This window comes from Amblyomma mixtum, chromosome 6 (genome assembly GCF_055824585.1).
Source record: "Amblyomma mixtum isolate Tamu chromosome 6, ASM5582458v1, whole genome shotgun sequence".
Classification (NCBI taxonomy): domain Eukaryota; kingdom Metazoa; phylum Arthropoda; class Arachnida; order Ixodida; family Ixodidae; genus Amblyomma; species Amblyomma mixtum.
This window is the reverse complement of record NC_143017.1, coordinates 151,103,284-151,130,932: the sequence shown is the minus strand read 5'-3', so window position 1 is coordinate 151,130,932 and position 27,649 is coordinate 151,103,284. Positions and strand designations below refer to the sequence as shown.

The 27,649-nt window shown below is 44.4% G+C and overlaps 2 protein-coding genes across 5 annotated transcripts; one reads left to right on the top strand and one right to left on the bottom strand.

Moving 5' to 3' along the window:
* The first annotated feature begins 26 nt into the window (after positions 1–26).
* On the top strand, positions 27–20,459 carry Hus1-like (Hus1-like checkpoint clamp component). 4 transcript variants are annotated; one of them, XM_089549651.1, is made up of 8 exons: positions 27–171; positions 312–439; positions 523–699; positions 845–952; positions 2,482–2,556; positions 3,063–3,162; positions 5,765–5,872; positions 20,335–20,459. In XM_089549651.1, the coding sequence occupies exons 1-8, from the start codon at positions 120–122 to the stop codon at positions 20,364–20,366; spliced, it is 780 nt and encodes a 259-aa protein (XP_089405777.1). In that variant the 5' UTR covers positions 27–119; the 3' UTR covers positions 20,367–20,459. The 4 variants fall into 4 exon arrangements, with proteins under 4 accessions (XP_089405777.1, XP_089405776.1, XP_089405778.1 ...); XM_089549650.1 differs by lacking the exon at positions 20,335–20,459 and adding an exon at positions 13,382–13,654; XM_089549652.1 differs by lacking the exons at positions 2,482–2,556; positions 20,335–20,459 and adding an exon at positions 13,382–13,654.
* Sgf11 (SAGA associated factor 11kDa) lies at positions 14,099–24,893 on the bottom strand. Its single transcript, XM_089549648.1, has 11 exons — positions 24,463–24,893; positions 24,049–24,164; positions 23,921–23,934; positions 23,663–23,831; positions 23,416–23,498; positions 22,990–23,049; positions 22,771–22,845; positions 22,635–22,660; positions 21,755–21,873; positions 17,735–17,898; positions 14,099–16,205 (listed from the first exon to the last, which is right to left on the bottom strand). The coding sequence occupies exons 1-11, from the start codon at positions 24,529–24,531 to the stop codon at positions 16,075–16,077; spliced, it is 1,026 nt and encodes a 341-aa protein (XP_089405774.1). The 5' UTR covers positions 24,532–24,893; the 3' UTR covers positions 14,099–16,074.
* Between the last annotated feature and the right edge of the window lie 2,756 nt (positions 24,894–27,649).

Genomic DNA, 27,649 nt, shown 5'->3' with positions numbered 1-27,649 from the left:
GCCCACTCTAGCCAGCGCTAGCCCTGTTAAGCCAATCCGTGAAGCCTTTGACGTCACATGACCAGGTGACTCTTCTCGGTCAATGGTCCGCGTTGTTTGAAGCATTTCAAGCTTCAAGTATGAAGTTTCGCGGGCGGATAGTGGACATTGTGTGTATTCAGCAGTTATCAAGTAAGTGCTTGATACATTCATTATGGTCGACTAATTATGTTTCATATGGGCGGTGCGAGACGAGACCATTTGAGCTCGCTTGAACCGCGCCGGACTTCGAAAGTTTCGCGCATTGCATGGTGGAATAATTTACGTTGCAGAAATCGTGCACACAGTTTCTAAACTGGCTAAGGATGTTACCGTACGTATTACCACGGATAGCGTCTACTTCATTCTGAATGAGGATGCCGTGAACGGCGGCGGGTGGCTTTGGGCCGATATACCGCAGGTAGGTGTGCATTGTTTCGCTTTGCTTTTGGGCACACACATGCGTTCACTCATGCGCTGTTACTGGCGCCGCTTTCTTTTCAGGACACTTTATTTCAGGAGTATAACATGCAAGGTGTTTCAGAAGAATTCAATGAGATATACCTCGATGTTGTAGCTGACCATATCGTGAAAGCACTCAAGTCAGCAGCAGCTGCCAAGTCACTGAAAGTCAAGCTGACAAAAAAACAAACTCCTTGCTTAAGTTTCGAAATTGAATCGGTGAGCCGACTTTTTGCACTTGTTTCCGTCATTATTTCGTTGCTTACACTGTGGCGTCTCAGTGCTCCGTATTTCTGCAATTATGCTGGTAAAAAGAAACTAGACTAAGGCTTCTGTCGTATTTCATTTATTCCAACGCTCGCAGCCGTCCTTAGTTTCAACGTCTAGAACTGTCGTTCACGACGTGCCAGTGTCTGTGATACCTCGTCGGTTGTGGAACAACTTTGCGCAACCCGAAGTGGAGGAAGGCGATGTAAGTACTATTCTCCAGAGGGCAACAACAACTTCACTAAAGCGTCTGGTGTTACGCGCATTCTCGCATGCACATTTAGTGAAGTCCAACGTCTGCACCTGAGTCTTGCACCTATGCAAGCACCTAGCTTACACTTGATGCCAGGTGCTTCCTTGTACAATAAGGAAAACCTGTGCTGGCCTTTTATAGATACTGTTCTGTGCATAGTAGTTATTCTTTTTTGCATGCACATGTGCACCCAATCTAGTAATGGCACAGATAAAACTACTCACCTGACAAAGAGAAGCATTTTGGGGTAAACAGATGAGGGCGAGAGCAAAATTCATAACTGTAGGAGGTTTTTGTTACTGATTGAAATATTGGATATTTGACAACTCTTTCTTAAAGGGACAGTGAGGAGAGCTCTATTAATATTTTTTTACAGCAAAATCCGGTAGTTCGGCATTTCATGGCTTTGTTGCCACTTGGCCGGCAGCGAAAAATGCATTTATTTCTAAGAAATTTGGATTCGAAGTTGAAAAAGTTTTTCCCGCCGCTCTGATTCAAACTTGGGATTCTCTTATGACGACACAGTACTAAGTGACGTGAAACATGACGTGCACGTGACGTAACGCAGACTCCGTGATTTCTGGTGGCCAGAAGTGCGGCCTAGCAGCAGCCAAAAAGAAAGCTACCGCCGGCCGCACGTTGAAGGCATCTATCGGCTATTGCGGCCATCGCTACCGTCGCTTCGTTTACGTTTGCACCGGCGTTTTGCCAGCGTTACGATGGATCCCGTTCTCGAAATCGTCAACGAAGTTCTCGCAAATAGACACCTTTAGTATACCGTGTACCTTGTTACCGTTAGCGGAATACCGGGAGCCCAACTACCGCCGGTGAGCAGGCGTTGATTGGTCCCGATGCTGCAGGCGCACGCGTAGCTGCCGGGTACGTGGCGCCATCTGGCGACGTCAAGGAGATTTGCGCATGCATTGGCTGCGCCTCATTGATTCGTGGCTCCTCTTGTTCTAGTGTTGCTAGAACCATTGGTTCTAGCAACACTGTTTTGTCCTATGACATCATCACGCTTGTACTTGCGAGCTTGGCCTGTGGCGGCGATACCTGTATTTTGGTTCTTGCTCTTTTCTACGTTACAAGAGCTTTGTTGTCAGTATGAGTGGCGTTTTTGTAATCAGGAGCTAATATTCTGTCGATACAAGCCAACTTCAATTTCTCCTCAGTGTCCCTTTAAGAAGGAGTTGTCTTGCTATCTTAATAGGTTACTGTTTTTTGTGTGTCAGCCAAGGAAATGGCTATGTTAGACATTGTTGTGTAGTGCTCCGGAATAATTTTAACCACCTAGGATCTTTTAAACATGAACTGAAAACTTGGTATGGATGCATTTTTTGCATTCATAAAAAAACCAGTCATTGTGGCTACAATCAAATAGGTCATCTTGTGCTCAATAGCAGAATGCCTTAACCACTGAGCCACTGAAGTGAGCCTGCTGTTTTGGAGTGGTACATGTAAAACATTGCTTATGTGTGCAGATTGTTGCGTACATGCCATCGTTAAAGGTGATGAAAAATGTTGTGGACAAGATGAAGAACCTCAGCTCATATGCGGTGAGAGTTCAGAAAGACTTCTATCAACTTTTGGTCATCTGCTTAATATTGAAGCTATAAGTCCATTTTACCCTAGTATGAACCTAAGCTTGACAGCTACGTCATTGTTCTACAGGGCAATGTTTTGTGCTGTTATCATGCAGGATACTTCCTTATGTCTTTGCTGTTGTGTAATTACTTTAAGCTTGGGACTGGGACTGCATATGGTGCCCGGTAGACGCTATCATATGTTGTGCATGCAGGTTTGGTTGAAATCCTTTACATAAATTCTTCAAAACTCTGGCATGGTAAAACTGAAACATTGAAGCAGATGTTTTCGAGCTGCAGCTGTGTCTATTGGACCCAGGAGAATGGTGTGTCAAAGTAACCGTGAGGGCTGGTAGTAAGCCATAAGCAGGAATTACTAAATAGGAAGTTCAGCAATTAATTGAAGTCTTTCTTTCCCATTCATCATTGCATGAAATAGGTGTGCTAGTCAATCATATCAATGCTCGGATGGATTTCAGACCTTAACGATTTCCAGCAACCATGAAATGACTGCATCTGTTCAGACAGACATGGTCACTGTGACTACACACTTCAAGGGTTTGCAGTTTCCGGTTTCTGGTAGGTCACATTTATGCCATACACATTGTCAAAGCTATGGTTGTGCTATCACTTGTCTTTTTCTTTACTTTTCAAAATGGCCAGTATTTACATGTGCCAAACACTTCATTGTTGCTGTTTTAAAACCAAGCATAATTGCAGTGCAACATCAGAGTGCTACTGAGTGAAACTAGGGCCACCCGATCCCTTGTACTGTAATGTACAGGTTAGCATAAATGAGAGCATTTTTATATTGCTTGGCTATGAAGTGAAAGAGCTTTTAATAAGATTCTGCTGAAAAATATCAAAAGATTCACTTTGTACGGCACGAGCTATCGGCTATTGTAAAATATCACACCAGCTGCATATCAGGAGACTTGTCTTTTTTTCGGTGGGGGGACTGATGGAAATTAAGCTGTTTTGGACTAGTCGGCTCGTAGATTTGCCCCACGGCAACCATTCACTGGCCTTACATGTAGGGCTCGTTATTTGGGAGCGGGATTTGTTAATTAATGGAAGTCTGTGATAGTGTGCAAGAATATGCAAGTGGGACATTGAAGGTTGCAAAAATTCGCTGGTAGTATAACAGCAATTTCCAGTAGGTAGTTAGTGCGTTGTGAATAATTGAAAAATTCAGTGCTAAGCCACAACATGCAGTGCCTCTTGGTGTTGTGTGTCTCTTTCTTCATTCCCACTGTTTGCCACGACCTTCGGTTCCATGCAAGTAATCCTTACTGGGAAACCAAAACTGGCCAGTGCTACTGGAGGTGAAGTGGAGTAAGTGGTGACAAAAGGTGGACTTGCACTGGCTGTTTCCAGGGCACACAATTAGAACTGTGCATGCATGTAAAACAAAGTGACCTTAATACAGTGATCGCAGATCATTACTGAAGAAATTGTTATGCTATGTTCTTTCCAAGTTAATCCCAGCAACAGATTGCGTTAGTACTTGCCATAGGAGATCAACTTTCACTTTTTATTGACGAAGGACAAAAGGACCAAGTGTTTTCTGTGGAACGGTTATTTGTAGTGTGATAGCAGTGACACACAAATAGACACATCTGTGGTACTGTATGATAATTTTTTGAGCCTCTCTGCATTTTCAGGATTTGTGCTGCTACTTTAGAGCTTTGTGGAATTATCAGGCACAGTGAAACACATACTTCTATTACATGCCAGGATCTGATAAAGTCATCAATTTTTAGTCTTAAATTCTCAATATTTGTCTTTCCTAAAATAAGCAGCCGCATTTCATGCATGCCTGAGACTTTCGACATTCCAAGCTTGACTTGCATGTTGTTTTGTTGCATTGTTTTTCTGCCTGCATGCATAGCTACGAACAAGCACAAATATTGGCTATCTCCTGAAGTTGTGTTAGAAGCATACAGAAATTGAAAGCGCTTTAGAAGGTCAACAATAATGCTAGTGTAGTTGTGAGAGTGCAGCATACTGATTGCTTTATTAGCAACATGGGTTGTTGGAAATGTAATCTGTGAACAACAGCAATAAGGCGGTGGTTTAGTGGTATTTATGCATGTTTTTGGTTAAGTGACACGGGCACTCTACTTCTGTTTAGCTGGTTTAAGAGAAAAATCACTAAAAGTTTGGTGTGTTTTGCTCTGCGCACAAATGTTTTGTCGCCTCTTTAGGTAACCGAAGTGTGTTCTGAAGAATCCACTCCATTCAGGTGTCATAGTTTTACTGAACACACCCGAACAGAACTCCATAAAACTATTTTGTATGAGAAATACATGAAGAGCATGCAGCAAGCCTAGATTTTTATAGACAAAATTATTGTCTTTATTGTTTCACAATGTGATACATTTTATGCAGTGTGCATTTTTCCTGTGCATGTGCTTAGTGCTTGTTCAAAGTGATGTGGCACTTGGCACTTGTGATGTTTTAAATACTTGCAGACTAAATTGAGATTTTAAAAAATTTCAGAAAGAATATTTAGCTTCTTAATGTGATGCTTTCAAACCATTTCGGCAGAGGTCTGTCCGGTTGGGAATAGGAATTCAATTTAAGTTGGAAAAGAATGTCGCACAAAAACTGAAAAAAACGCACGACATTTCAGAACCTTCGCGGTTCCGTCATCATGTGTTACTGCGGGCGAGTTGCAGCTTGCCTTCTTAAGCTCTCATTTAGTCAGCTGTCAGGTCACTGGCCATAGACCGTGAATGTAAGTGGGGGGAAGGGTTGTGTGCTTTTTCAGTCTTTGGTTGGAATTTTTTTTGGGCTTAAAGCAGAATATAGGTACAATGACTGCATGAAACCTGCCATTTACCAACTCTGTATGAAAATAACAAGCTAGCAATGCATATTTATGTCTAGCACCAAAGAAATGCTAATCGCTCATTATATTACTGGTGAATGCCATAGGAAACCTTAATTATGGGACTGTTTATTAAGACAGCTCATTTTTTTTTTCCTCATCTTGAACTCAAAAAATAGTCTCTCCAAATTAAAGGAAAAAAAAAAAATAAAATCCCTCTGTACATTTTCCTGCCAAAGCAAAACTATGGTTTATGTGTGGAATGATGGGCAAACGTCTCTGTTGGCGGAATTTGATCGCAGGTGCTGTGGCAATGGGTGGTCGAATTGAGTAGCCTTGATGTTTCAGGTGACAGCAATGTTCCTCCTGCTGGCACGTATGAAGCCCGCATTGATCTGCGCAAACTGGTGCCAGTGCTTTTGGCGCAGCAACTAAATCCAAGACAGGTTGTATGCAGTAAGTTCAACGATCGCTCTTTGGCCCAGCATCAATATTTGGAACAAGACGTGTGAGAAATTGCAGTGACTTGGCAGCTGCTCTGGAATTGTCCAAAAGGAGATGTCTGTTTTGACTGAGGTCTCCCAAGGGCTATTTATAATACTTTCTTAGAGCCCGTCTCATAAAGCATAATTGAATAGCCCTTTTTTTTTGCTTGTTAACTTTAAGACACAAATTCAAATCGGATGCGGTACTAAATTCAATATTATTTTTGTTTTCTTTCTTTTTTCATGGTCCAGTGACCTTTGTTGTATTCAAGTTCATGGGAGCAATTAGCTGTGTCATTCTTAAAAAAAAACGAGTTGTGCATGGCTGAAATTGTCTTGCAGCATCTCATTGCTGATAAAGAGAGAAGTGTAAGTTTGAAGTGTAGGTGCTTTTTTGAACAATGAAAGTACATTACATTGAAACAGACTCCCATTGTTTTCACTAAGGGTGCTTTTGTAATATGATTAAACTGACTATGGCACACTTGGTGCGAGGGAATCTTGATAAAGTAAGTTGAAGAGCACTTTTAAACTGCGGCTTGATGGCAAATGCGTGTTGCTTAGTTAGAGCACTTCAAAGCCGCATTTAGTAATTAGTAACATCATTTCATTCCCTTGCCATGTTTTGGACATAACAGGTTGAGCAATGACATTGTGAGTTAGAGCACTTCAGAGCCGCATTTAGTGACGTCATTTTATTCCCTTGCAATGACATTGTGAGATGTGTACTAGTGCAGTTTATGGTTATGCATGTAAGGCTTTCTCCATAAATTCAAGGCTGTTGTCATATTTTTCATCCTTGTATTCGCTATAGCATTCCTGTGTTCTGGCAGAAGCATTAGTTTAGCTATGGAGCACTGGCAAAAAAACTGAGGGGCGATCGTTTGGATTGATTTGGAGGAAATGCGATAGAGTTATTCTTTCACTTGCCAGTCTATTCCAATTCTGCTTCTATGCCACTTGTGTCATCTCTCCATCTCCCATTGTGTCATCCTAACTTCAACTGTGGTAGCTACTCAAAACGTGTCACATCGATATATTGCGGCAAGCCCGCGTATCACTACTCGTGCAATGGTGCAGCAGTCAAGTGATGCGCCACTGCACCGGCTGGTGGCCGTTTCAAACATAGCCACCAGTGGGGCTTGTGAGACTCTGGTTTCTCTTCCTGAGCAATGTGGAGAAAGAGTAGCTTCTGCAAGCCTCTTTTGCACAGAGAGTTCTTCGGAACATGAACACCTGCATGAACAGTCAACAGAGAGGCCATGCAGGTTATCGCTGGCTTGCCTCGCTTTACCCGTATTCACACACAAGCGGAAGCTCAGCTGAATACTATCGGTGAGCTCATGGAGCAGCTTCGTAGTGCACATATCCTGAAACTTCAAGCAGCCCCTGCAGCATCTGCCTTGACACATTATACTTTGACCAGACTTATCTGCTTCGTCTTGTAACACCATCGGAAACCCCTCCTTGGCAGCGTCCCCACGGGTCACTGACAACCGACCCCTAAGTGTCGTGTGCAGTGTTCACCATTCAGTGACAGAAGCTGAGCCCCTCTCTCAGCTGACTCCATAGGCGCGCTTCAAGCTTACGTGGACGCAGTCATGAAAGGCCATATTTTGCAGCAGCTCTCCATGATGTACCCCAGACATGTTCTTCTCCTATGCACAGACTCCACACTAGCATTTCGGGCTCTACGTCACGTAGCCAGTCCCTTTGGTCATCGTTGTTGATGTATGCCACAATGGGCAATCATATTCATGCCATGTTCGAGTTGTGTGGGCTCAGTGCACTACGCACCATCATAGGGAAGTGAACAATGTGTCCCAACCACTGCAGGCGGCAAACCTGCTGCCTATACCCAAGTTATCCACAGGAGACACCATACTGCATAAAAAGGAATTTCTCCGCTACTCCACGCGTCGTTTAATTTTACCGTCCCGGTGATTTAACTCGCCATGAGGAGGTGGTGTCGCGGCGAATCTGGGTGGATGCTGCTCTGACGCCTGCGGTCAGGGCCTCCTGGACATCACAGAACCCGCTTCTGAACTCCCCTTTCTGCCCTGCTACCGCTATAGAGGCGATGTTAGTTCACTTCTTACTAACGTGCCCCTGACTTCGGGCGGCACGCAAGCTACACCTCGGCAGCCAGGGTTACCACCCCAGCCGACCATCAGACGCAAGAATCTGGACACGTGGGCCCCAACACCGGGCTTTGTTGGAATTTATAGCTGATACAGGCCTGCATATGTACCGTCTTTGTCAAAAGTAACCGAGCAGCCGTGACGGCCGGCGGAGCGGGCTCGCTACCAAGTGGCGGCGCTGCAGCCACTGGCGCTGACCCTTACGCTCCGGTTGCGAGCGTAAACTGGCTGATGTATGCCTGCGCCCTCGTCCTCTTTCTTTGGATGACTAAAAGTAATTGGGTAGCATGCGCGGCGTGCGAGTTCGCGCCTTTCAAGCGGTGTCGTACTGAAGGAGTGCGCTGCACAAGCTACCCACTTACTTTTCATCATCCAAAGAAGGAGGGCGAGGGTGCAGGCTTACGTCAGCCGGTTTACACTCGCAACCGGAGCGCAAGGGCCAGCGCCGCCACTTGGCAGCGAGCCAGCGCCACTGGCCGTCACGGCTGCTCGGGACAGTTTTCGATGTCATGGCCCTCCTTAAGCTTCCACATTAAAACGAAGAAAGCCTTTGCATTTATTTTGTTTTGTGGTGTGCAACTGTTTTCTGCCTCTGCATACAGGAGTGCTGCTTTTTGCACATTCTAGAACCTGTGATGGCCAAAATGCAATCGCTCCACAGAGTAGGCATTTTTGCAAATAGCTTAGTGGCTGATGCCATCGGGAGTAGTAAAAGTGTTTATTAACTAGCTTGGCTGGCGCTTTAGCATAATCAAGCCAACATTTCACCCTTGCCTAAAATTGTTTATATATCTGTATTGATTATCTATTCCTGTACTACAAAATCACTAGCTAGAGCAAGTGAACAATGGGCAGAACATGATTTGAACCAGCATGAAAGATGTCTTTAACTGTTTAAGTGTCTTTAACTTTAACGGTATAGAAGTAATGCAGTTGGCAGAGGTGAACACTGGAAAGGCATCGACTCTTCTTGTGTGTCCTGTTTACTGGCTATCATGTAACTAGAACCATGGTCTTAAAATACGTTGATGCACTCCAGAAAGATTTTGCAGCACACGGATGACAGTTCTGTATAGTGTATTTTTTTTCGTATTTTGCCTCAATAAGCTGCTAGTTAAATTTAAATAACAAGCCTCTGAGATGTTGAGCTGAGAAGAGTAGTGTGTCCCATAGGACATCTGATTAAGCAGTTTTCGTCTTGCTGTTCAGCATTTTTTCCACTTTCACATGTGGCTGGCTGTTTGGTGTGGAACCCCCTTAAGTCACGAGACTTACTATCGGGTATAGGGTGCACAGGCCAGGGCTGGAACACCTGCATACAGGAATGAAGTGTCACTGTAGACAGTCTCATGCTAGTATTTACATCTCCAGTGCTTCCAAAAAATATGAAAGAAAAGAACCCATAGGACCAGTGCTTGTTTACCCTGATATCAAAGATCATATTGCGAAGCTCACAAACGAAATTTGTGCCTGGCATGGCCTACTGTCGCTGAAAGATGAGATTCATGCCAGCCACCAGTTCTGCAAGTGTTGAGTGAAGCGGTAGTGATTGCAGCTTGTGATGGCAGTGAACCTTCTGGAGAGACAAAAAAGGCTGTGACAGAAGCGGAACCAGTGCCTACTGCCCTGCCACTTTTGTAGCAGCATTCCAGTGGGCTAGGAGTGGAACATGTTCCAGAGTTGTACGTTTCAGAGCACTGATATCATTTTATGTGAGTGGATGGTCACGCAGCTTTTGGCAGATAGTTGCCTGCTGGACTTCCACTAGGTTAAGTGGCATCATAGCTTGTCAAAGCTGAAGACGCCTGCGTTATCCCATTAATTTCAGAAGTCGGTGTTCCACTGGCCAATGGCAACTGATCAAAAGCTCCTGAAGCCAGCAAGAAAAATGTTTGCTTTAAATATGTAAAAAAAAAATGGCACTGCTGAAAAAGCTCTCTTTTTTTTGTAGCGTATATGCCAGATGATCATACTTTTCCACTAATGTCATAAATAGTTTGATGGGGAAAAATTCATTTCAATGCTAACTTGACAACTCGGGGATGCAGTATCTCGGTGCTCCCAACAGCACATATTACTGCAAACTTGAAAGACGCCGGAAATTAAAGAAAAAGCACCCTACCAATTGTGAAACCTAAGGTCGTGTTTGAATATGATAGAAGTATGCGGTGCATGAATCGTGAAGGTCACCAGCTGGCATCATTCCCCATTTTGTATAGAGGCCGCCGCGGTGGCTCAGCGGTTATGGTGCTCGACTGCTGACCCGAAAGACGCGGGTTCGATCCCGGCCGCGGCGGCTGGAATTTCTTTGGAGGAGAAATTCTAGAGGCCCGTGTACTGTACGATGTCAGTGCACGTTAAAGAACCCCAGGTGGTCGAAATTTCCGGAGCCCTCCACTGCGGCGTCTCTCATAGCCTTAGTCGCTTTGGGACGTTAAACCCCATAAACCAAACCAAACCAAACCAACCATTTTGTATAGATACGCCAAAGGTTGCTATAAAATGTTCTTTTATGTAATGGATTTGGCTGCTTAAAACATCTGCTTACTGTACCAGAAAGGTACTGGAAAAAGAAAAAAAAAACGCGCTACACTGACTGAAAGTTTTATTTTCTCGAATGGATCACTGTGGAGGCTGTGTTGCCTAGATAAAAGCGAAGGGAAAAACCGACTGTAGCGCCATCCCCAATGTGTGCTATAAACTTGTGAATGAAGTCATTACTCGTCAAATACCTCCCAAATGCTGCTAAACTAAACCCATCACGTAGGTGTTTAGGTTAGTTTATAAAGCACGGGGCAAAAAAAGAACGAAAGTTGTTTGGAGTATGAAAAACACAACATGGCACTTCACATGCCTGAGGGTTTTAAAAGCCTTTTTCACGCAAAGAAAAGTTTTAGATGCTCAAGATTTGCACCTGTCTTGAGAGGAGAATTAAATAAAAATGGTTGGTCAACTGTTTTAGGGGAATCCCCCAAGGTGGAGTAAATTTGTAATAAGGAAAGCTTGCCGTCCCGGTTAGCTCAGTTGGTAGAGCGACTGCTCCGGTGAAGCGGTGGTCCCGGGTTCGAACCCCGGACCAGGACGAATTTTTCTTTAACTATGAAGTTTCTGAGAAAGCTGTATAGCTTTCCTTTGTAGCCGTATGGCTGCGCTTAGGTGGATGTCAATGAGTAATTACTCCCTTATTACAAATTTACTCCACCTTGGGGGATTCCCCTAAAACATTTGACCAACACTGTTCCCACTTCGAGTTATTGATCAATTCGCTCTCGCCCTACCTTAAGCTTGCCGTCCCGGTTAGCTCAGTTGGTAGAGCGACTGCTCCGGTGAAGCGGTGGTCCCGGGTTCGAACCCCGGACCAGGACGAATTTTTCTTTAACTACGAAGTTTCTGAGAAAGCTGTATAGCTTTCCTTTGTAGCCGTATGGCTGCGCTTGGGTGGATGCCAATGAGTAATTACTCCCTTATTAATAAAAATGGTTCTATTGCGACATTTACAGCGCACGCTATTGGTGGTTCTTTTGGTGACTGAGGTCGTCCCCCCCCCCCCCCAAAATAATTTGTGGAACGCTGCAGGACAAATGACAGAAGCCAATGGGTTAACCTGCTACCTATACAGAATACTGCCCAGGTGGGCATAACATGTTGAGATAGAGAAAAAATAGAGGTTAATGGAGGAAGGAAAGAATTTACGAGAGGCTGTTACGTCACCTCTTGCGATGCTGGATGTGAGTGCTCCCCCTTGCCAGTTGGCCGCCGCCTCGGCGCATTTGCACATGCGTAACAGACAATGAAGCGGACGCTGCTGTGCCCAATGTCACTATTGGTTGCACCATCTGCCAAAGGCTACCAGTAGCCATTGCGAAAACACGCAACTTCCAGCACACATTTTGTCATACAGCTCGGATAGCGAGGGACTCTCCTAAGCTTTTTGTTCTCCGTGAACGAGAGGTTGGTTTGTTGGGGAGTGGTGATGACGGCAATGCTGATGTAGTGGCAGCCAGACCTTTATAGTAAATAGACACAATGTCCTAGTCTACCAGAGCAAGTTGGAAAAGTGAGAGGAGAAATTTTGAAGTACAGTAAAAGGGGGAAAAAGAAAAAAAAAATATTCTCAAGGATGCACCACTTGTGGTCGACGAATTACATACACTCATTGGTGCATGCTGTGCGGTGTGGTACAACTATGGCTGTTGCTTCTTTGCTTCAGTAGAGGGCAAGAAAGAGGTATGCGATTATCGCCAGGCAAAAATGCTAAATAAGTTACGACTTTCCAATTAACGGTTCTGCCTTGTGTTCAAAACATAATTAGGTAGAATACCTAAAAACTCGCCCAGTTCTGTGCAGTTTCTGACAACTTTCTTTTCACCCAAGTTGCATGCTGCATTAAGTAAATTCTGTGTTAATTTTCATAATTTTTTTTTTTGCATTACAGAGGAGAGCCTAACTTGTCATCAGCCCGTTGCTCTTTTAGCTTGTATTGGCACTATGCTGAACTGCTTTTGAGCTCATCATTGTGGCATCAACAACTTGCTGAACACATGCACTCGGAACATGACAACATGTACTTAATTGCATGCCATGTGTTCTGTGAAAGATTGTTTGCCTGAAGGACAATAATTGCTGATGAAGTTAATACTGCTTGGATATTTTGTTGTATGTTGATGGTTATGGCGTGCTGAGTGGAAAATTGCCAATGCTGTGTTACAAGTTTTAAAAGTGTGTATCGGGCGGAAATAATTGCATCGTTTTCTTGTCTTTTGTGCTGATTTGGATGTTGGGCGGTGGGTGGGTATGGTTTAACGCTGTTAAGGATTTGATGATCTGTGAGCACAAAGAGAAACCACTGGCATTTGCGCGGCATGTATACCTTGCTTAATATGTGGACCAATAGAGGGTTAGCTGCTCTCAATGCGGTTTATGCTGTGTGGGGTCCTTGGAATTGCCATGCTGTTACAGCACAGAATATTCTATGCAGACCTCATAGTGTTGCATTTCACCAGAGAGAGAAAAAAGTCTGGAGGTAGATGCTGCATTTAGGCTGTGCTATGGTCCAAAGTAAGCCCAAAGTACAAGGATAATTGTAACTGAATTCCTTAACCTTAGGCAAGAAAAACTGATAGTTGCAGCAGTTATAACATTGTCATGTTGGGTAGTTAAAGGTAGCCATGTTCTAATGGACCCATTGCTGAATTTCAGACCACTGTGTGTGCAATGGACAGAGTAATGTTGCTTTTTAAATCTTAGAAACCTGTTCTGAAAGTCGTGCACAGATTTCATCATATTTTTTACAGCTGCAGCATTTAAAAGTTGCCCTTATATTGTTCTTTTGCTTCCAGAAATTGTTCACAAGAAGTTGTGCCATGTCACCTTCAACCATGACTATGGCTCCTTGCAGTACTTGTTGCCATGTGTGTACAACTAAGGTGTCCTGCCTATGTGAAGTTTATGAAGGAATGTGGTCACACAAAACTGGTCCTCTTGCTTCACAGATTTGTGACATATATTGTAATTACAGTGGCCAAACAAGTTGCCACACGCCATAATGCTCGGGCATGCTGTCAGGTTAAGTCATGTTTATCCCATAATGAAATAAACACTGCTAACAGCACCTTTAAAGAATCAAGTGGTGATAAATTGGTAAATTGGTCTTTGAGGAAAGGAAATGGTGCAGTATCTGTCTCACATGTCTTGGCCGACACCTGAACCATGCCAGAACTGCGCCGTAAGGGAAGGGAGGAAGGTGGGAGTGAAAGAAGAAAGAGAAAGAGGTGCCGTAGTGGAGGTCTCCGGAATAATTTCGACAACCTGGGGATCTTTAATGTGCACTGACATCGTACAGCACACGGGCGCCTTTTGCGTTTCGCCTCCATCGGGTTCGAACCAGGGTACTCCAGCTCGGTAGACGAGCGCCTTACCACTAAGTGCGGCCAAACTGTTTTTAGAAGTGTTACAGCATGTTAAGTTGTAGCAGCATGCCTACCATTGTCAGCATTTCTTTAGCTCATGGCAACTAGGAAGGGGAAACTACTGCACAAATAACTACAGTTGAAACATTGTGGCAGTACAAAATGAGGCAATTTATTCACACTTTTGCCCTTCCAAGCACACATGATCCCATGTCAACACACTCCTGTGCTTATCACAGCTGGAAAGAAATTAATCACTTTTTTTTTGTCCCTACCTAAAGCCAATTGGTCTCTCTTTGCACATTTCAGTTATGCAAAAACAATGCGAGTCAGTCTTGCATTCGATTAAGTATTTTGTTTCTGCAGTTTTATGCACAAAAAAAGTGGGGGGGGAGTACCCGACATGTTTTTGTTTCGTATGGCTGGAACACCATTCCAGGACACATGCATTTGGGAGGCTGCCACCTTATCGCTCCCAAATGGAACATGTCATCCCATTTTCAACGCAACTGTGTTTTACAGTATGCTATTTTCTGCACGACTCCACTGGAGAGCAAATGTCCTATTCTGCCGTCAGTGGAGAAGTGGCAAAGCCTGCATATTGCCCTCTGGTGCTAAAGCTCCACAACATGCACAGGTTTTCTTCCTTGCATGGTAGCTGTACATTTTCATCACAAACGCACATTATATTCATTCTAAAAGATGTCCTCTTTCCACCATCCTTTTAATAGCAACACCAAGGAGCATCATGCAAATGAAAGGAGTCTTGGTACCTGGGTAAAAAAAATGAAAACAAAACTTAACAGACAACAAACAAAACAATGGAACGGTGGATACAGAAATGATGATAGCGCCACTGAAAACGAGAGATTCTGACAGCACGTACGCCTTCCACCACACTTTTCTTTAGTGACCTTGTCGTTATGGGAAAACACAGAAAAACAAAACTGGCTTCTGCAGCTGCGAATATCACAGACGAAAGAAAAATGAGAAGACAAAACTAGTGTCCATGTCCCATCTTCCCGAGGGAGAGAAAAGAAAAGAAAAAAAAAGTGATACACCTGAGTAGTAAGTTGTACCCCACACACTTGGAGAAGCTGCTTCGGACTTTCCTCTCTCCCTTCCTTTTTTTTTACCCGCCTTTGTACAAAAGCAAGGGGAACAGAGAGAAATGTCCACGGACAGCCGGAGCCCACACTAATGAAGGGGGCAAAGGAGAGACAGCTAACAAAAGAAATAATCCTTGCAGCACAAACACAGACTTGGTGTCTCATGCAAAGCATGTAGAATGACCCAGCTTCACAGCTCGAGGATGCATCCATAGATGACAACAAAGCCCAGCTGTGCACCTTTCTTGTTGAGCACCTTTTCCCGCCAGACAGAGACATTGCAGTGTGCTCGAGATAGTGTTTTGCTTCTGCTTATGTGCAAGTATTTAACTTTTTCTCTTCTTTTGATGCATGAAAAGCTAAAGCAGCACCAGTACTTTTGCTGTTTGTTCTACTTTGCACAATCATATCTGTGACAGAATGGTGATTAGGGTGCAGCAAGTCCAATCACATGTTGCCGCGCCATAACGCTCGGGGGGGTGAGCTGCACTGATTAAAGCAAAGCATGCAGTAATTGACTACCTGACGAGCATACTTTGCATGGAACACTGAATCTTGCACGTGCACACATAAAATCTGCCCTTAACGCCCAGAATTTTGCCCCTGAAAGGGAGAATCGCTAGAGGTTCACACTTTGTAACACAGTTCACACTTAACACATGGAGAGAGTTTGCACAGGGCGATATGGAACCAGCACAGCCATAAATAGAGTTGTTGGTGCAGTAAGGACACTAATGAACCCTTGCTTTCCAACAAGACCCTCGCCCGCAGAAGTTCACAAAACAGCATTGCCAGGAGAGTGCCACTTCGCATTCTTCCCGCTGCTGCTACAACCGGTTGTATGGTTGACTGAACCGGGACGTAGCTGACGAAAGTCGCACATTCCTCGAGGGGCTAAAAGAACAGAAAACAACGCATGGAGCGACAAGGCAGGCGGGAAACGTCCTCCGCAGCATGCCAGGAGGGGAGGAACTGCACGGGCGGGCTGTTTGGCACAGGGGCACGCGTGCCCCATCATAGCAGGTCAGAGGTGACTGGGTCGGCCACGCTGGAAGGACCGCTGCCACCAGGCCGAGACTTGTTGGATTTCTTCACTGAGCTACCAAAGGCCTGCAGGCGCTTGTCCTTCTTTTTGCCCACTGCCCCTGCATTGTTTCGGGAAGGTCAAGCATCAGTGCATTGCAGGGAGCCAAAATGCAAGGTATAGATGTAGTTGACCAGCGAAACCTAATACGGGCATGGTTTTGCAGAATACGGTAAATGCGAACAGAGACGATGTGGGGTGTCCCAGGCTTTTGCCAAAATGGCTGTCATGCAGAACCATGAATTTAAAATAATGACATAGTATTTTTGGAACAGTGACTTGCCTTTGTGCGTTAACATAAACTTCTTGCCATAAACTTCTTAACATAGACTTTTTTTGTTGATAAATGGTACCACAGTGTGTTGAATTTCCGGTCGAAGTGCTAACCACGGTCCACTAAAACTGTTGTCAACAAGACGTACGTTGCCGTGCCATATGCGTGGGAACTCAAATGGATGCCATGTTGTATTAAAACTGTCTCATTACTATTGGGCAGCAGGGGCTATAGACCATTTCAAAAGAGGTCCATGGGTGCTGCCATATTGGCCACCAGGCTGTGCTCGTAGTACAGGAAAGAGCTGAGGACAAGCTCTCCCGCCTTCTCCCCACAGCCCAGAAAACCGGTTTACCCGAGGGCCGTGAAAATGTCTATATTTTCTAGTTCATCACTTCTGCCGGCGCGCTATCGTGCTCTGATCATGGTTTCTAGCATTGAGACACATAACGGGTGCATGCACCAATTGAAAAATTAGCCTAAAAAATCTTGTACAGTGTTCATGACAAAACCGCTCTGGAATTGTGGACCTTGTACATTAAGTTTTGCATTGTGCCAGAAAAATAAAGAAAAATGTTTAAAATTCAGCTGTCGATTCCTTTAAGCTACACTGTTGTACACCTCCAGCCCAATAAGAATCGGAGAGAACTTCCCATTCCCAACTGAATGCCAAGTGACTGTCTAATGGTTTGGCTTGGTTTTATGGGGTTTAACGTCCCAAAGCGACTAAGGCTATGAGAGACGCCGTAGTGGAGGGCTCCGGAAATTTCAACCACCTGGGGTTCTTTACAAAAGCTGCATATGTAAGACAAACTGAACTATCTTTCTTGTGCTACATGTGATGTGTGATTGTTAGTACGGCATGCCATTTGCTACTTACTGCGCTTTCTTCCGCCGCCTCGTCCTAAAACCATTAAAAGCATATTTGTTGGCTACACCTCAAAGGCAAAAAAGTTTCCGAATGATTCGTTATTATCTACAAATGCTCTGGCAATACTTAAAAAGCCTTGCTTATCCCTTTTTGAAGTTAGTTTTACCAGTGGTCTGCTCTGTGAACTGGGCCTCTCAATCTAAATTGTCGTCGTCATTGGTACGGTGCTTCTAGGATAAGGCAATCGATGTGGGGGTAATCACAATTAGAAACAATAAAAGGAAAAGCATTCCTCATATTCCAGCCCATTAATAGCCGACATAGCTGACAGCTGGTTCCCGTCAATAAGCTGACTTTTGACAGGCAATTCGCAAACCTGACACAAGCTAGCACTTTTATCCCGACACCAACAGTGGGGCTTTTTTCCTTTCAAAACTTTGCTCACCGTTGTTGCCTTGAAAGCTTCCATCTGCGGGGGATGAATTGGTGGAACTGACACTCTCCCACATCTGCCCAACAGTGTCATGCAGTGAGTGGTTGTCGGACTCGTCAAAGGTGTCGACATCAATGTGCACTTCATCACAGGGGTCTGTAGACAGTGTGCTGCTCCTGTCAAACACAACAAAACACAAGCTTGAGTTTAGAAACTGGCGCCTATTCTTTTGAGGTGTTAAAACCCAAATGTAAGTTTTGAAAATTAACTTACACCATTGGTTACATGGCCTAAAACAATAAAGAATAAATGCAATTGGGGGGGGGGGGGGGGGGGGGGGCAAAAAGATGTTCAAGCTAGCTTACATCATAAGTTAAGCAAATTTTAACGATGGTCCTTTAAAGTAAACAAAACTTTCTGCACTACACATGAGTAAAACAGGCTTCCAGCGAGCTGTGGTGTCATTCAGTTTGAAAAAATAAAAAAGAGTGTCCAACCAAATCCTAGTTGCAACTGCCATTTCACAATATGCATGAAACTGGAACCTGAAAGTCCATCAACATTCATGCAACTGTAGTGGACATTCTGCTCCTCATCCTGGTGACTTATGGCAGATATAAAAGCTGTTCAATTAATCCAAGATCCAGAAAAATTTGCTTCAAGCATTCAATATTCTGTACTAATGGCCATCCGCAAAGAAAAAGTAACATCGACAGAGTGCTGGAGGGCTTGGAAGGACCCAAGTGAGGCATTGCTGAATTGGGAGTATTTCTGTAGGCGTTAAACATTAACCACAATCAAAACAAATCTCGGTAATACTAAAGGACAGTGATCAGTGATATTAACTTGCAGACAGTGCAGTGTGTTGCCTCTGGTCATCAATCTCCAGCACCAGCCACACACACACTGCACTAGCTCAAGTCTGCATCCGCGAATGGCACTCTCGGGGTGCCTTTTTTTCTATTAATTGGAGCCACTGCCTCACGCTTCGTCATACCCTGTCTTCCCTTCTCACCTCCTTTGCTTTCCTCATCCTATCTGAGGCTTCAATGAGGGTACTCACTCAACCCATAGAACAGGCCAAAACAGCCGCCTAAAATGCACTGGTGGCTATGAAATTCAAATGCTTCGCGAGTGGTCAGGTTTATGCAATTCATGCAGCCGGGCCTCTTCATATTCGTATTGATGTGCTTTGCAGTGCTGTAATTTTTTTTAGGCACTGCTCGTTTTATAGATACAAAGACCTGCCACTGATGACAATAACTGGCTTGCTGTAAAGTTCGCAGTAACTTTAGTTGCTGTGCTTCCTATTGTCGATGCGCTCACACCGTAGGTGCGCCGCCACATGATACCACTCAACCCAGAAATGGGTGCTTGGTTTGGTTTATGGGGGTTTAACGTCCCAAATCTACTTGGGCTATGAAAGATGCCGTATTGAAGGGCACTGGAAATTCTGACCACCTGGGTTCTTTAATGTGCACTGACATCGCACAGTACACGGGTCTCTAGAATTTCGCCTCCATTGAAATTCGACCGCCGCGGACAGGATCGAACCCTAGTCTTTCAGGTCAGCAGCCGAGCGCCATAATCACTGAGCATCGCAGCGGGCAGAAATGGGTGCCTAACAGCTGGTAGGTGCCCAAGGTGCTCAACAACTGCGCTGTAAAATGTGCAGCACAGTGGAAGGTACGTCTGGCAGCAGCTAATCAACAAGCAAATTCAGACAGCTGTAGTACACATAGTTAATTTCGCAAATGGCCAGCACATGTATGGTTGCACGCCATTTGTGACATTAGTGCTGTGAATTCACTTCCCGCTTAAATGATGCGTGGATTAGGCAGCATCACAGACAGTGATGATGTTTAGAAACCATCAGCAGAGATGGCTGAAGGGGATGTGGAACCTTTCAAATTATTGTGATGCTTTCCAAAGCATATCAGTGAATAAAGAAATGTTTGAATGGAATCTACATCTCTGTGTCAATTAGACTGAAGGTGCTACAAATTCTGAATTCTTTCCTCTCGTCTTTATGTAATTCTAACTAATATTTTACATTTCACTTATTTAGTTTGCAGAAGTGCACATTATTTATACAAGTAGACTTTTTTCCCACACAGAAAAATGAAGTGGAATTCCCTTTCTCATGATGTAATTTTTAATGCAAGATTTCGTGAGAAGCTGGAATATTTTTTCCCTTGCTGCTAGTTTTGCTGAAGTGTGTGTGATGTCCTGTGCTAGAGCACCTGCTGCTTCGCCCAAAGCTCTAGCTCACAGCAAGTGCAAACAAACAAACAAATGTTGGTCCTACAACACACACTGCAGCAGCTGCCATGAAAACATGCTTGTGTTTTGCAGCTAAAAATATCTTGCACTCGAAGGACTGAAAGCTAGGCATATTTGAATATTCAAGATATTACATATGAAGAGAACATACTTTGTTACCTGATCTGCACTATGTTCAAGATTTTGATAATTGGCATCTTCAGACATTCTGTTATTGTCACTACGATACTTAACCGCATTATGGGTGTAGCACCCGTAGTTGTTCTCTACGACTGCAGCTCGCCATGTTTATGGCACCAAAATTACCCATTTCCCTTTTTGTGTCTTAGCACTGATCAAGCAACTCTACGTTAGCCCATAGCCAACAGGCCACCCTCTATGCATCCAGCTATGTGCAGCCTTGTGGTTCCATGTTTGTCATGATGACAGAAGCAATAAAGACCTTTTATGTGCTGCCCAGACAACGTTCTTTAACATCCATTTATGAAGAGCACTACATCCTTTCTTGTATTTTTAGAAATGAGAACTATTGCAGATTTGATATGTTACATGAAGCCAGTTTTTCTCGGATGATCGTATTAAATTCAAACAATACAACCGTCACCATTTGCACACCTGTAACTAAAAGCTACACAACACTGACACAGTTGATCACTTTCTTGGCCTCATAAAAAAATCTCTTAGTCCCCCTCCCAGCTCTTGAAGTCAAACAGCATACTCCCCATGAGTGTCCACTCTCAAGTCCAACAAGACCACATGATCACTGATGGCACATTCTCAACAGTGCCCTCACAGAACTTCTAGCACACACCAGCACTCCACTTTGCATAGCGCATTTGGCACATCCTGGAAAGAACTGACCCTGAAACCCAATGTGGGCCCTGTAACCAAGGTGCAGGTATAACACTGTTCAGAGTGTCCAATTGCAATAAAACACCTACACAGAATTTGCTGCAATAACGTGAACGCAGCCCCCGGTTTTCCGTGATACCATACAAATAGTGGCTATGAGCATTTTTCATGGAAATCTGTGTTAGCAGCCACATGCTTTTTTTTTGTTACTGTTGTGAAGATCAATAGGAATGCCAGAGTAAGAATGTGATTTAATTCATCTCTTGAAAGCTAGCGTCTGGCAGCAAACAAAGTTCTGCCAATGGGCTGCACCTTTCAAAAGCAATAGAGGTAGTGGCAAAAGATGTTTTTCCTTTGAGTGCCGCACAACATCCATCCTGGGGTCTTCCTCCTCTTGATGATGCATTGGGCCACCCAGGAAGGATAGTGGGTGGCAGCTGAGTGCCAAACTTTAGCAGGGCTGCGTCCCGCTTGTGGACACCAGCACCACAGCAGGTGTGGAACTAAGCACTGAGGCATCATAAGAGAGATCTTTCTGTGGCTGTGGGGGTATTGTGTCAAACAAGCACCTTTATTTAAGCAAAGAGAATCCCAATCACTAGTGACAACGAATTGTAGCAGCTACATTCAATTTCAATGAAGGTACATTTTGGGGAATGCAATGCTTCTTGCGAAAATAACAATATTTTTCGCACATCATGTTTTTCATGAAATCAAAATTTCTGTTCTCAACTTGTCATTAAAAATTTTTGACCACAGGAAATTAGGCATTTTAGCCATGGGGGAAAGCATTTACAGCACGCAAACAATTTTGTTGGGTCCTGGAAATTCTCTATTCATGTTATGCAAATGCTTGTGACTATCAAGAAGAAATAAAGAAAGAAAGCTGGCCCATACCCAGTGCCTTGGTTCAGAAGGAACTGCCTGACTGCTTTACGTTGCTCATCCGTGTGCTGAGGGCAACGCTGAGAGCGGGTGCACATTTTTTTGGTATGTTCCGAGATCACTCCACACATCTGGAGATGGAAAAGAACAGCAGGTTTGATTTTATGCCAGTATAAGCAGAAAAATGGGTGAGTCAGCTCCAAAAGCTCGGCCAACAGTCAATCTTAGCGCTCAGCACAGCTCTAATCACGTAAAGTGATTACTGCAAGCACTAAAATTCGTGCACTTGTTCTCTAGAGCATTAAACCAGGACTTCACGAACCTGCTGAACGCAATAATTGGGAACATCTGCCAGTAATACTTGCATCGCTAGTAATCCTTTTTAAAGCTGGCACCATGCATGCCTATTTAATGCTATTAAATATGCCAGACTGATGGTCTGGCCCACTAATCTGCATGGAAGAATTATGCAGGATACCTTAGATTTTTACTAGCAGTAATCACCTTTTTACAGGATTGCCAACATCATTGACATACCGCAGAAAAGAGTTCAAAAGTAACATTTACAGCACCAATACCTGTGAAGAGTTCACGTACACTAGCTAGCATGAGTTCTATGTCTCTTTTTACATTAGCTGACAATATTTATGACACCATTTACTGCACCATTTTTTCCAGCTAAAAATGGATGACAAAAGTAGTCAATCCAACAAAGTACCACATTCTGCATTTGTCAAGAATTTCAGTCTATACAGGCTGCGAGTTATATGCAAATGGGTTATGAGTAAACTTTTGAAGAAAAAATAAAACTAAGGCAACTGCAATTAAATTTCTTAGTTCTGCACTAAAGCTTTTAGCACTAAGGAACTACTCTGAGGCAATGGCAACTCACCTGTGTCAACAAAGCTTTTCTTTCCTCTGAAATAGATGGGACAGACATAATTACAATCATATCAGAACTGTAAGCAATTGCTCATTCGCAACACACTAAAACCTTCTTATGTGCAGGGCAATGTGAGGCCACCTACCTACTGAAAGGCTTTCATACGTTGAGATGCTGTTAGACGGCTCTCCGGACGTGTTGCTACTGCTTGCCTGCTCTCCTGGAATAGCATTCCAGATGTGGCCGCATTGGACAGTGACAAAGCATAGGGAGATATGCATATCACCAAACTTGCACATGCACAAGCTTAGGTGCCATGAATGTGATGAAAAAAAAAAAGAAAGAGGCTTTATAACATGCTCACCATTCTTAGGTTTTCCTTTAATTCTACGTGGAGAATTCTTGTCTTTCCTCTTCTTGGAGGCTGTTGAGAACGAAAAAAGAAAATACACAAGAGGTGAGTTGCTACGCCTTTTCCGTTTGCTTTTAGACACAGCAGACTTGATTATCAGTTTACAAAGCTCTTCTCTCGAAACAAGATGTCACCACGAGATAGAGAGTCTCCTGGACAAACTTACATTCTACTTAGTTTCCTTTTCTCATACAAACACAGAGTCTTGTTCAGAACACTTTGGAAAGCTACCACCACTACAAGACGCAGAATTACAAGATAGGAATTATCTGAAGCATCACGGCAGCAACCTTTCCAAGAGGCCAGTGAGGCATGTACAACACAAACACACAACCGTTGCAAGAGAATAAAACTGCAATAACAGGGTTAATAACTTACGCTTCCTATCTGACAAGTAGTTCCAATCACTATCATTGTCGTAGTCATCTACGTCGCTTTCTGCTCTTCCAGTGTTTGCAATCCTGCAGGAGAAAGTGTAAAGTTATTTACATATCCATTCAAAGCCAGCTGTAACATGGACAACACTTGAAATCACTAGTTGCATATTGGCTGATATTGTGTGTTCAATGCTGCTTACGAAGGCAATGATTATATTGCAGTAATACCACACTACTGCACCACTTGCCTTTTGCTTGCAATCCTTGAGCTGTTTCTCCCCATACCCATGCATTTCTCTAGATGAGGGGCAAAACGGGACGCGGCTAAATTTCTCTGACAGTTGGGACAAACACACTCAAACTGCTTCTTTAGAGGAACTTGACCGAAGACATCCAGGCCTACTTCGTCCACTATTTCTGCAAGAACACGAAACGTTCGTTAGCCGGGAATTTTTTTTCAGCCATGCAGGGTAGCAGGCCTCGAAAACTGACCGTACAGTACGTACCATATTTCTTTTCACTGAAAAGGAACGGGAGAAAACAGCACCACATTAGTATCCGCCGTTGCGAAGGAATAAACAGAGAGCGGATATTCACGTTTACGTAACGACAATGAAAAGAAGCGTCGGCTCACTCGTCCGTGGCTTCATCCAGAAAGAAGATGCCCAATTTGACAGACCGGTGAACCTCGAAGCAGGCTCCCAGTATGACATCGTCGACAAGTTCTTCGAATATGCTCATACTCTGCTCCTGAAATATACAAAGCGACGCAGGCATACACCGCGTGATCGCAGCGACCGCAGTAACAGTACGCACACCGTGTGACAAGTCGACCACAGCGGACGCAACACGTCGGTGCCTCTACGATCGGTGGCATTAACGCGTACAGCGCAGCATTAACTGTCAAAGGCGTGCACGGCCGTTGCTTGCACAGGCAAGCTCGGGCGGATGCACAAACCACTGCTGTAAGAGGACCCTGCTGCACACAAGGCACGGCCGAACAAGAGAAACGCGACAACTAAACAAAAGAGTGCGGAGAGCTACTCACGTCCAACACCTTGCTCGAGAGAGGGGCATTCGCCGTCGTGCTCGCATTTTCAAGGTGAGGCTGCTGCATCCTTCACATCGACAAAGCCGGGATAGTTCGGGTAGTGCAAGCTACCGTAGCGGCTACTCGTGGAGTCTCCTAACGTATCATATCTGGAATGCATACACTTCCCTTGCCGCACCACTTTCACAATACGGTTCCATTTAGAACGTCCCTCGAGCAGCGAGGCGAGCTCGCCAACTCCGCTGGCATGCCTTGGCGGCGACAGATGGACGATCGAATTCACTTGTTTAAACGCGACCGGTGTAAATGTAGTTGTAGTTCACTAGGGTTCACGCGAAAAGGGATACCATTTCGTTACTCTAAAAAACACAACCCGGCGTCTCCGATGGAGCACATTACAAAGAAGTTTGCGAACGCTGAACCGACGAGAGCGACATCTCGCAAATCATTTGGAATGAGACCGAAACCGAAACTGAAACTATTTTGTGTTTCAAATTATTAAGCGCACTGTTCCACTCAACCTTCCACACTGCATAAAAGGGCGCTACACAGCTGCTGTTTGTCCCATGCTAGTATCGAGAGCAATGCTTTGCGTACTGCTTATTAGTGCAAAACCTACCAATGAGGCAAACACTTGACTGTCTGTCGGTGACGCATAAATTCCTCAACAGGAGATAAATGTGCGCAGTTTTATTCTTCGTGCCCATTTATTCGTGCCCATTTTTGGCTCATCCAGACCAAATCGTTGCAAAATAACGCTTATTGCAATGCGGCAGGTTCTGTTACCGTCGGCTTTCTCATCGCATAATTGTAAGCTACGCAGCCAGTCATTCTGAAGTCGAGTCAACACTCCCCATCAGCAGGACGCCAAAAGGACGTATTTTTGAGAATCGAGTTGATGTTCTCTATACTGATTCTCAAGAAGTCCTCACCTGGGCTTGTTCGGTCTCAGCACATCCTAAAAATAGCCGCGGACCTTCTTGGACTGTTTTCAGGAAGTAAGTTGACGATTCGATGTATAGAATGCGCGCTAGTTATTTAATTATTGAGGGCAGATTTTCTCAAGAACTGTGAGACAGCTTCCTTTTTGCTTCTTTTGCGCTGCATTCTGCCAAAAACAAATTTCGCGGAATGTTGGCCATGCTCAGCAGGATTTTGACTCGTACCTTTCAGCGCCCCCGGTTGTTCTTCGTGCAGTCATTTCATACAGCTGCAACCATAGCTCTCTCTCAAATTTAATTCTGCAGACTGAACAGCGGATCGAGTCACTCAGACAATTATCAATTCATCTACTGTGGTCCCAAAATATAATAGACCAACCGAATCAGAAACAAGCAGGCCATAAAACCTGGTTAAACAGAAAATATATCTTAAGATATAACCTCGAGACATAACATTTCTTAATTCGGTCAGAATGAGTATTATATCATTAGTGTAAAGAAATTTATTTTCACTTAGCCTAAATTGTTTTTATGTAATGAGAGCCACGTACGTGCGCAAGATAAAGCTGGCTCTATTTCAGTTCAATGCCACAATGTTGTCCTGCAACATGACTTTTCTAGAACATTTCAGAAATTTTCAGCCTTGCGCCGTCCGGCAACGTGCAAACTGAGGACATCATCAAAACGTACTGAAGCAAATTAAGCCACCTAGAACTTGACTTTCACCAAAGATGCCATATTCAGGACGACGACATTTGGACCATTTGAGGGCGTCCTCGGGACGTTTGGTGCTGCCTGGGGCGCACTGTACGACAAGGGTGAAGACCAATACCCGTCCTTTAACCGCGGCTGGTTTCCACATTTATCGTCCGACTCCACACCTCCATTCACATTTACCGTGCCTTTTGCGACACACTTTGTTTCTGGGTTCCACCTGTGGCGTCCCTCGATGCTCACGTGCATACACAGCAGCATAACCCGACAGCGGCGGCCGTGTTTCGATAGAGGCGAAACGCAGAAGGCGCCCGTGTGCTGTGCGATGTCAGTGCACGTTAAAGGGGCCCAGGTGGTCGAAATTATTCCGGAGACCTCCATTACGGCACCTCTTTCTCTCTTTCTTCTTTCTCCACCTTCCTCCATTCCCTTACGGCGCGGTTGGGGTGTCCACCGGGATATGTGAGACAGTTACTGCGTCATTTCCTTTCATTTTTTGGTATCGATCCCAGGAAGTCATAGTACGAGGTCACAAGCTTTTAGCGCATCCGGCCCATTCTCTAACCCCACTGTGGGTGGCGCAGGTGATCGATGCCGCGGCCGCTGATGCCAGTCTATAAGTTGTTGGACTAAGTTGTTGGACTCTGTTGTTGGACTCTGGTCCCGCAGCCTCTAGCCTAGAAAATTGTTTCATTATAAGGCTTGGTTCCGATTGTTCTTCACCGTAGAAAAAAAATTACCGACGATTACGTTACTTCCTAATGCGAAATTTGAGCGCAGCAAATAAGCTGTTTCACCTTTTCGATAGATTGAGGCAAAGAAATCGAGCAGCACATGTATGCGCTATCACAGAATTTTTTTTTTATTTTTGACACGTATTCCTTTAACAAAGACTCCACTAACAGTTCTTGACAGTCATGAAGGAAGCTTTGTGGTCGGAGAAATAGACTGATATATGTTCGACTTGGTACACCAATGCTTGATTCTCAAAGACGAGATCTATACAAGTGCCTCGCGAGGTTGTCACAGCCGTGGGACGCGTTACGAGCGAGAGGAACGGGATGTTCTCCCGCATAAGTGTTAGGAAATTGCTGTTTGTCTTTATGTCAACATTAAAGTCCCCCACTACTAACATCGGTGTGGATCGATGGACGGTTAATGCGAGTTGCAGGAAGTGCACGACGTCTTTCGTGAGTGCGGTAGGGGCGAAGTAGGCAGCTACTACCAGCAAGCCGTTGGGCAACTTTGAGGCGCACAGTTCGCCAACTTCATGTGACGTGCCAAACATTTCGACTGGTATTGCAGAGAGACCTGAGCGCAAGTAGATAGCGACTCCCGCCGCTCTGTTGTGGTCTCTGCGAGCACCACAGCAGTATAGGAAATCTATGATTTCGAGAGGCTCTTCGGGATCCATCCAGGTTTCAGCAAAGCAAAGTACAGAGGAATGGCGCAGAATGTGATCGTGGTGTACGTCCTTGGCATGTGCGGCAAGGGAGCGTACGTTAAGAATGTGGTTGTGAATGATGAAT

Excerpts from the sequence above, each read along its gene's own strand:
- Sgf11 (XM_089549648.1), bottom strand. The coding sequence starts at position 24,531 with ATGCAGCAGCCTCACCTTGAAAATGCGAGCACGACGGCGAATGCCCCT. Across the intron at positions 21,874-22,634 it reads GAAAAGCTTTGTTGACACAG|ATGTGTGGAGTGATCTCGGA; the intron begins GTGAGTTGCCAT and ends TTCCATCTCCAG. Across the intron at positions 17,899-21,754 it reads CTTCTGAACCAAGGCACTGG|GAGCAGCACACTGTCTACAG; the intron begins GTATGGGCCAGC and ends TGTGTTTGACAG.
- Hus1-like (XM_089549650.1), top strand. The coding sequence starts at position 120 with ATGAAGTTTCGCGGGCGGATAGTGGACATTGTGTGTATTCAGCAGTTA. Across the intron at positions 953-2,481 it reads CCGAAGTGGAGGAAGGCGAT|ATTGTTGCGTACATGCCATC; the intron begins GTAAGTACTATT and ends TTATGTGTGCAG. Across the intron at positions 3,163-5,764 it reads TTTGCAGTTTCCGGTTTCTG|GTGACAGCAATGTTCCTCCT; the intron begins GTAGGTCACATT and ends TTGATGTTTCAG.